The sequence below is a fragment of the Mangifera indica genome, unplaced genomic scaffold (assembly GCF_011075055.1).
Source record: "Mangifera indica cultivar Alphonso unplaced genomic scaffold, CATAS_Mindica_2.1 Un_0013, whole genome shotgun sequence".
NCBI lineage: Eukaryota > Viridiplantae > Streptophyta > Magnoliopsida > Sapindales > Anacardiaceae > Mangifera > Mangifera indica.
The window spans coordinates 491752-500913 of NW_025401105.1; the positions used below are offsets into that span (position 1 = coordinate 491752).

Genomic DNA, 9162 nt, shown 5'->3' on the forward strand with positions numbered 1-9162 from the left:
ACATTTTGCACTTGTTGGTCTTCTTCAATCTTCCTAACTATGCACTTAACTTTCTCGTATTCTCTCTACATTTCTTGGCTTGTATTCTCTCTAATTTTCTATCCCTTATAGTTATTGGGCTAATTTTACGAATTAAACAATAATAAGCTACGTACTTACATACTTAAAAATAAATGGCTAAAAAACAGCAGTGAAATTAAGCAATAGTAAAAATAAAATAAAATAAAATTAGAACCAAACTTTACTGACCAAAAAATTCAATAGTAAACAAAAAAGAACCAAATTCTAAAATTTCAAAAAAAGAATCAAACTCCACTGTCAAAATTTTTTTTTTTTTTGTTCTTTTCTTTTCTTTTTCTTCATTTTTTTAATTCTTTTCTTTTCTTTCTTTTTTAAAATTTTTCATTTCTTTTCTCCTTCATTTTTTTCCTTGTTTTTTAATTCTTTTCTTTTCTTCTTCTTCAGTTTTTTTTTTCTTCCATTTTTTTTAAATTCTTTTCTTTTTGGAGAAAGAAAAAGAGGTATACCTAATAGCATCTCTTTCTGTGAGGTGACACCACACACCTTTATGGAGGAGGGTTAAGGATTATTTTGAGTGATTGTGTGAATGAGGTTTAATAAGATATTATATGTATCAGAGAGAATCAGTACAAAATTGATGAGTGAAAAAAAAAAATTGTATAGATTTCGAAAGAAGTATTCTAATCTTCACAAAAATTTATGGTACAAGATTAGTATGCGGTAATATTGGTTAGAGAGGAGATGAAACCTCCCCACCTATCACAAAATGGCCTTTCATAATGACCTTTGTAACACTTTGTCCGATATAGGTATTTTGTGTAGTTTAATTATAACAAGTTTAATAGATGATTTATAATTAGGCTTGGTATCTAGGTTTTTTCTTCTCATCATCAATTGGTTTATCTTCTTTTTTCGGTTTTTTAAATGATTTTTTGGTCGTTCCTCATCTTTGTTTTTCTCAGTTGGTTTGATTTCTATACTTATGACTGACTAACCACCCTTGCAACAGATCTTTTCCATTTTTTTTTTAGACAACAACAACAACACCCCACTTTATATTGACTACGGTTAACATTAATTATAATAAGACAATGTATGGATGAGTTTAAAGTATAATACATTTATAGATAATGATTTGGATAAACTGAATCATCCAGGCTTCTAAACAATATTAGTATGAGATTTAAGATTTATTCGATAACTTGCTATGCATTGGTTATGTGATGTCACTGTGTTAATCCTCTCATTGTAAACCTGATCTTAAACTTGTATATTATATCAAAGTTTATGAGAATCAGTCAAATCAAATGGCTTACATTTTCAGAAGAGGGACTGACGGGGGATTTTACGCAACGCAACACTTTCTTGACTTTTTGAAGCAGTTTAGGTCAACTTTTATCACCATTAACTAGCAATTTCATGCAGATATAATCATCGCTTAATTGCAAGATTAATTTTATTCATGACCTCAGTAAAAACAATATCGATCGCGATAATCAAGCACATGACATTCATAGCAATGAATATATCAAGCATTAATCCAGTTACATAACTAAGCAATTTGAGGGATTTTCTTCACAAAAGCAATCCCTACGACTCCTGCAATGACACGGTCCCCAACAGTAGCTGCAGTAATTCGGGTAGTAAGGTGGGTAACAGGGTGTGGGGTAAATCAGGTAGCAAGGTGGGTAACAGGGTTTGGGGTAATTCGGGCAGCAAGGTGAGTAACAGGGTGCTGGTGGAGGAGGTTTGCAGTGTTCTGGTGGTGGAGGAGGAGGCTTGGACTGTGTTGGTGCTGGAGGAGGAGGCTCTTTTTTTGGGTTTGCAGGCTCAGGCTTTTTAGGCTGCTTGATTTCGATACTCTTGATTACTTTACAGCCTTTGCAGCGTATCTTTTGCATGAGTCTTTCAGGACAGCAGCTCACCACTTTTATTGTCACTGTGTTTTGCTTTTCGTCGTAAACTTGGTCTCGTATCTCTACCCATTCCCACCTCCCAAAAGTTCAGAATCAAGCGTATAATACTATAAAGAAGGAAACAGAAGGAGAGAAACTTACCGGGAAATTTGCAAAGAACTTTCTTCACTTTTTTGTAACACTTAGAACACTGTAGGTCAACTTTCAGCACCATTTCCTTAAGCTACAAAAATTACAGATATGAAGAACAATTAAGATTGTTGATATCTCAGAAAAATAAGAATTTAAGAATACAAACCTCTGCCATCTGTGTGAGTGCTGAGATCTGAACCTCCGAGCTCAAATAAATAAGAGTTATGGATGAAATGGTTGGGGAGAGAATTGAGGAATCTTATCTGCTAGGTGATTGATATTGATTGGACTGACGTTGAACAATAATCTTAGTCTTGAGGATTGTGCAGATTATAGGTAGGGAAAAGTCCTAGTCTTGAGCACATGTTATCCGTACAATGTGATATATGTTGACGGCCTTTAGTGTTACAATGGTAATATTGCATAAAATGAATAAATAAATGAAATATAATCTCTGTAAGTCAGAAAAAAAGAATGCTAAGGAAAAGATACTCTGTAAACCTGAAGGCAATGAGAGATGTTAGTATTGATAAGAATTGAATTATATATCGAACACAGTACTATATGAGAGGATAGGCTTAGAAATTGACACATCACATAATTAAAAAAAATCATAGTCTACTCCCTGTAAAGTTGGAGAGAAAGTGCCAAATCGAAAGACAATCTGTAAATCTGAAAGGCAATCAAAATGGTTAGAATCGGCAAGAAGAGTTACAGAAAAAGTCAAACACAATACTGTAACAGAAGACTGGCTTAGCAATTGATAGATAAATATTCAGAGTATGATGATAAAGGAAACACATGCAAAAATCAATAAGAAATCACAAACAGAGAAGTATTTGCACATGGAAACCAGTGTGACTCAATCAATCCATTTTGTAGTATTTTTTATTCTTCTAGTTTTTCTTATTTTTTAAATTTAAAATCCGATAATTAATTTACATAAGCTTGACCTCATTTCTAAAGTTGGATTCTAGTTTGAGAGTTATTTGAATTTAAAAAAGTTTGTTTGAGATTGACAAATTGAGATTTGAATTTGGTTAAAAAAAGTATTTAATTTTAAATTTAATTCGAATAGACTCAAATCTTACTATCTGAATCAATTTGTTTATTAAAATGAGTTCAATTTTTGACTTGAACTCGACTAGTTCAATCGAACCTAAATTCGAGTTTAAGCAACTCAGAATCTAGCCATTGTTCTTATTTTAAAAGCATATAAAATTATAGTAATATTATATGTATATACTTTAAATGCACAAAATAATTACATGAATAATGTGTGATCATGTAATTGGGTATTATTTTATCATTAATTTAGAATTTTTTGATCATATGATAACATATAATCTATGTACTTATTTATCTATTAAAAAATGTGTATATATAATTTTATTGATAAAATAAATATGGGATTAAAATGAAAATTATTTCTAGGCATGTAGTTAGTAATTCTCGCTAACCGGGTGGTACAGCTGCATCTTCCGCCTCAGGCTCACTGGAGAGAGGCTGAGGTTCAATCTGGCAATCATCAAGTGAATGTGGTGACTGTGAGCCACTACTTCCACTAGAATTAGATAGCCCGTGGGGATCAGCATCTGACGGTCCTGGTGCTCCAACACTCTCCTGCTGTGCCATTGCGTTTGTTTCTTGAATTGGTGCTTGTGATTTAGTCACTGCGAATAATAATATAATACATTATGGACAAAAAAGCTAATCACATATAAACTCTTACTCTTTAAAAATATTCTTAAATTCACCCTTAAGTTTCACAAGGTTTAGAGTTGATATAAACTGTTTACCGTTATGATGGCACTAAGTTATCTATTTAACTAGCGTACCTAAAATGCACATATCCACAATAAGAAATGTAAAAAAAAAAAGTTTAATATACGAGAAAATTTTCAATATTTTTATTAACTCACAAAAAAAAAAATACAAAGCTTACTGTAGAAAAGTGTTTACACTTAATTTTTCGCTATTTCCCTACATTTCACTTATATTTATAGAAAAATACAAATAGTAGATATCCCCCACTTCTAGGAATCATCTAATAGTGCTACTAAATTATGAATTAAGTGTGTTTCATGAAAAACTACCATCTGTCCCTCTAAGTCTAGTCAACCACATTTTTCCTGCCCACCACCAATGTTTGGTGCTGGAATTTTGGCTTCATGCGTCATCTTTGTTCTCCACTTCCTTTCCCCCATGTTATTGACTTTTCATCACATGTTGGGAGCCCATTTTGGGCTTGGAAGGGCTTACTTTGGGCTCTTTGGTCGCCCACAAATTCAAATACAGTAGTCTGGTCTCCCTTATTTAGGCTAGGGCTCTTCTGCTTGCTTGCTCGCCCATGCAGCATGTGGTCTTGTCCTAGCACTTACTCTAGTAGTATCTTGTTAAATTCAAAGGGCAAGACTGTATTTTTCGTAATTAACCTTAAAACATGTTAAAAATAGAATAAAATTATATACATATAATTTTAAGTAATTAATTTGGTATTTAGATGACGTGTGTTATATAATTTAATAATTTTAAATTAAAAAATAAATAATATTTAATTATATAATAATTTATAATTTAGAGTATTAAATTGGAGTTGGCAGACTTTAATAAAGAAAAATAGAACCTTACCAGTCCAACCAGCACCAAACTAAATTTAAAGCTGACTCATGCTCATCCATCTTATCAATTAACAACTCCACTTATTTTGTTATTCAATACATAATTTAACAACTTATTAATAATATTTTGAGTATATGGTTAATTTATTATTATGTGTTTAAAAATTAATTTATATTTAATTTAAAATAATTTAAATATATAATAATATATTATTTATATATCTAAATTATATATTAAAATTATATACATAGATTATCGAGTTGGGAAACAGGCCGAGGAACATAAACCATGGTTTCAGTTGTTGAAAGTCAGGAAAGATTTAAGATTGCAAGAAGAAGAGAAGAATGTGAGAAAGAAAGAGAAAGTTGTTAATTTTGTTTATAAGATGAGTGCTGAAAATAAAAGAATATTTTAATCAAATCTAAGTCATAAAAATCCACTTTGGGATGTTTGATTGTTTCAAGTGAGGTTTACAACTCATACCTTTAAAAAAGAAAAATGAATATTAGAGGTCCCACCTTTGACCATTAATATATTTATACTTTTTATTTTAATTATTAAATTATTTTTCCGTACAAAACTCAATTACTATGTTTTTTTTCTAACAGATGGGCTATTATTTGATGTGGCTTTCTCTACCAACTCTTTCAATTAGTATGTTAATTTGCATATGAATTTGGAAAGATACAGGATGATTCGATCCAGTGGTGATCAGCAGAAGCCATGTTCATATCGACTAATATCATTCACATGCAAGAACCCTTCATTAATCATAACTTTCAATCAGTAAAATTTCGGTTCAGGAAGTTGATGGGTTTTGTTCCCGATAGAAGAGACGAAGACTAAGAAATCGGAATGCTGTACCGTAAAATCGAAAAGAGGTCATTCCCATTAATCTCTCTCTCTCAGTTATCAGTTTTTTGTCAGCCAATCAATCAGTTAAATATCAGTTAATTTCATATTAGAAAACGAAATACCAGGCAATATATGGGAAACGGGGAAATGGATTAGTGTTAATGGTGTAGGACAGTAGGTAAGAGAGGAGCAATGTCGGTGGGGTAGACGGTAGAAACGTCATTTCACTTACATGCGTATGTATAGTTTGGTGTCTCCGTGAATGGATGATTCATCGATTCAATTAATTAGGAGTCATGTTTGCTCTTCCTTCTCCAGTAATAATCTAAGACTGTAGGTGGGGTAGAGGGCAAAAACGTCATTTCACTTATATGTGCATGTATAGTTTGGTGTGTTCGTAAATTGATGATTCATCGATTCAATTAATTAGGCGCCTTGGATGCTTTTCCTTCTCCAATAATAATCTAAAACAGTCAAAAGCTGAAGCTTTTTCTCCCTTGGGCTTAAAGTTTTGGATGTATCTTTCATAGAAATTATTTCAATTATATATTTTATGTTTTAAACACTTGTTGTGTCAAGATTTTTCTAAAAGAGAAAAAATGCAAAAAAAATTCAATATCGAACTGTTTTATACAAACATCAGTATAGTTTGATACTAATATGATATAGTCTAGTCAAAAGATTATAAGAAAGATTGTGATTATCATAAAAACTATAATAAATCAACAAAAAAAATTTTTACTTTTAAATTCAAGAGCTAATATTTTAGTTAGGTATTTTTCACGATTTAAAATTGTAATAGGATGAGAAGAACGTGAGATATAAAACTTGTTAATTTTGTTTATAAGAGTGCTCAAAATAAAAGAATATTTTATATCATATTGTTTTCAAGTGTTCTTTTGATTTTTATATTAAAATTTTTTTTTTCAGTTGAAAGTTCAAATCTCATTAAAAAGTTTATTTAGGTTTCAATAAAATATTATTCTCATTAAAAAATTTTGAATGAATAATATATACTTAAAAAATAAAAGAAAAATAAAAATTTTTACATCAATAAATATCATTTTCATAAAAATAATTCAAAATTAAGATACATAATAGAAAAGTTATAAGAGAGTTGATGTTATTTTTTCTAATCTATCGAATCATGATTCACTTGAAAAATAGAGGTTATAACATTAACTAAGTTACGATATTTACTCTTGAACATATCATGTTATAACATTAATTGGGTTACAATACTAACTCTTGAACATATTATTTATTCACGTAATTTGTTTTTATTATTAGAGTTAATTTAATTTATCTAAATTATAAAATCAATTTTTGTGCTCAAATAATAAAAATTATGTGTACTTATCAATTATTTACGTATAAATGATGATGTATTATTATATAACTGAATGATTTTAAATTAAAGATAAAATAACATACAATCATATAATGACAAATCATCATCAATATCTTTATTGATACTTCTTTTGAATGCATACTGAAAATCACTTTAATTTGATCAAACTAAATTGATATTTTTATTTTAATAATATGAAACCATTAGATCAATTGAATTTACAAATTGACTCTATTTAAGTAATTTAAATTCAAATTAAATAAATCAAATTTGACAAAATAATTAAATTTATTTTTATGAATAATTCAAATTTAAATAAGATCTAAAATTAAATTAATTTTAAGACAAAGTTAGCTATGCTTATCTATTCTTTTTCCAAGCAAATAAATTTGACTTTTGCCAGGCGTAGCAGAATAATGGACATGGGGGCCATGAGCCACTGTAGCTGGCACAGGATCATGACCCTTCTCCCAATTTTGTCATCAATAAGGCCACCATTAAAAATTACCCCAAGTTGCTTTATTCAGAAAAGCAAAACTTTAAAAAAAGAATTCAACTACGGCATGCTACTCGATATAATTTTAGCACACAAAGAGTATAATTTCAAGACGTGATGTGGAAATATTATTAAAATTTAAAAAATTATAAATAAAATATTTTCAATTCATAGTGAAAACAAAGGGTTAATTATAATTTTCTTAAAAACAATGAATTAATAAATTTTACTGATTGGTCATTTTAATAATTGACATAAAAAATGAGAAAATACAAAAGTAGAAAACTTGACTACATCAGATGGGGCATATTTTTCATAACTTTGCTTGGAAAAAGATAATCTTGTGATAGTACAATTGATTTAGATAAGCAGAGGTAACTTCATCTTAAAATTAATTTAATTTTAAATTCTATTCAAATTAATTTAAATTTGAATTATTTATAAAAATAAATTTAGTTATTTTGTCAAATTTGATCTATTTAATTTGAATTTAAATTACTTAAATAGAATTAATTTGTAAACTCAGTTGATTTAATGGTTTCATACTATTAAAATAAAAATAACAATTTAATTTGATCAAATTAAAGTGATCGTAAGTATGTATCCAAAAGAAGGGTATTGATGGTGATTTGTCATTATATCCCATTACACATTCTTATATCAATTATCGTACTCTTTTATGTGTTGATATAATTATTAGAAAATTCTTTGTATTGGGATGTCCCACCCATTCCTTTTACATAACCATAACCACTAATATATTTATATTTTTTATTTTAATAATTAAATCATTTACTATTCTTCACGGGTTAACTAAACATATTGTCACAAGGTTAACTTTTTTCAGACAAAGTTATGGAAAATGCGCCTCATATGATGTTGTCAAGTCCTCATTTCTTTTCTTCTATTTCTTATATCAATTATTGAATTGACTGACAAATAAAATTTACTATTTCACTGTTAGGAAAACTATAATTAATTATTATGATTTAAAATATTCAATTTTTAATTTTTAATAATATTTCAACAACGTGGCTTGAAATTATATTCTTTTCTAGAATTTATTTCTTCAACATACATTCAGAATAAAACAAATATATATATATAAAATTTTGTTTTTTATATTAAAAATTTTTTAAGATGAAAGTTTGAATTTTTTTTTTACTATTTAGTTTGTTAAAAAATTTGTTTAGGTTTCAATAAAATATTATTCTCATTAACAAATTTTGAAAGAATAATATACACTTGGAAAATAAAAGAAAAATAAAAGTTTTTACATCAATAAATATCATTTTGATAAAAATAATTCGAAACTAAGATACGTAATAGAAAAGTTATAAGAGAGTTGATGTTTTTTTTTTTCTAATCTATCGAATCATAATTCACTCGAAATATAGAGCTCATAACATTAACTAGGTTATGATGTTAACTCTTAAATATATCATTTGTTCACCTAATTTTTTTTTTGTTATTAGAATTAATTTAATTTATCTAAATTATAAAATCATTTTTTTTGCTCAAACAATAAAAACTGTGTACTTGTCATCAATTTACATATCAATGATGATGTATTATTATATAATCGGATAATTTTAAATTAAAGATAAAATAACATATAATCATATAATGACAAATCATCATCAATATCCTTATTGGTACTTCTTTTGAATGCATACTTAAAATCACTTATTTTGATCAAACTAAATTGATATTTTTATTTTAATGGTATGAAACTAATAAATCAATTGAATGTACAAATTGATTCTATT

The 9162-nt window shown here is 28.1% G+C and overlaps 1 protein-coding gene across 1 annotated transcript; it reads right to left on the reverse strand.

The window, feature by feature from the left end:
* Window positions 1–1457: 1457 nt before the first annotated feature.
* LOC123205726 (cornifin-A-like) lies at window positions 1458–2406 on the reverse strand. The gene is made up of 3 exons (XM_044622750.1): window positions 2236–2406; window positions 2079–2160; window positions 1458–1999 (listed from the first exon to the last, which is right to left on the reverse strand). Exons 1-3 carry the CDS (start codon window positions 2242–2244, stop codon window positions 1566–1568), a joined length of 525 nt encoding a protein of 174 aa, XP_044478685.1. The 5' UTR covers window positions 2245–2406; the 3' UTR covers window positions 1458–1565.
* Between the last annotated feature and the right edge of the window lie 6756 nt (window positions 2407–9162).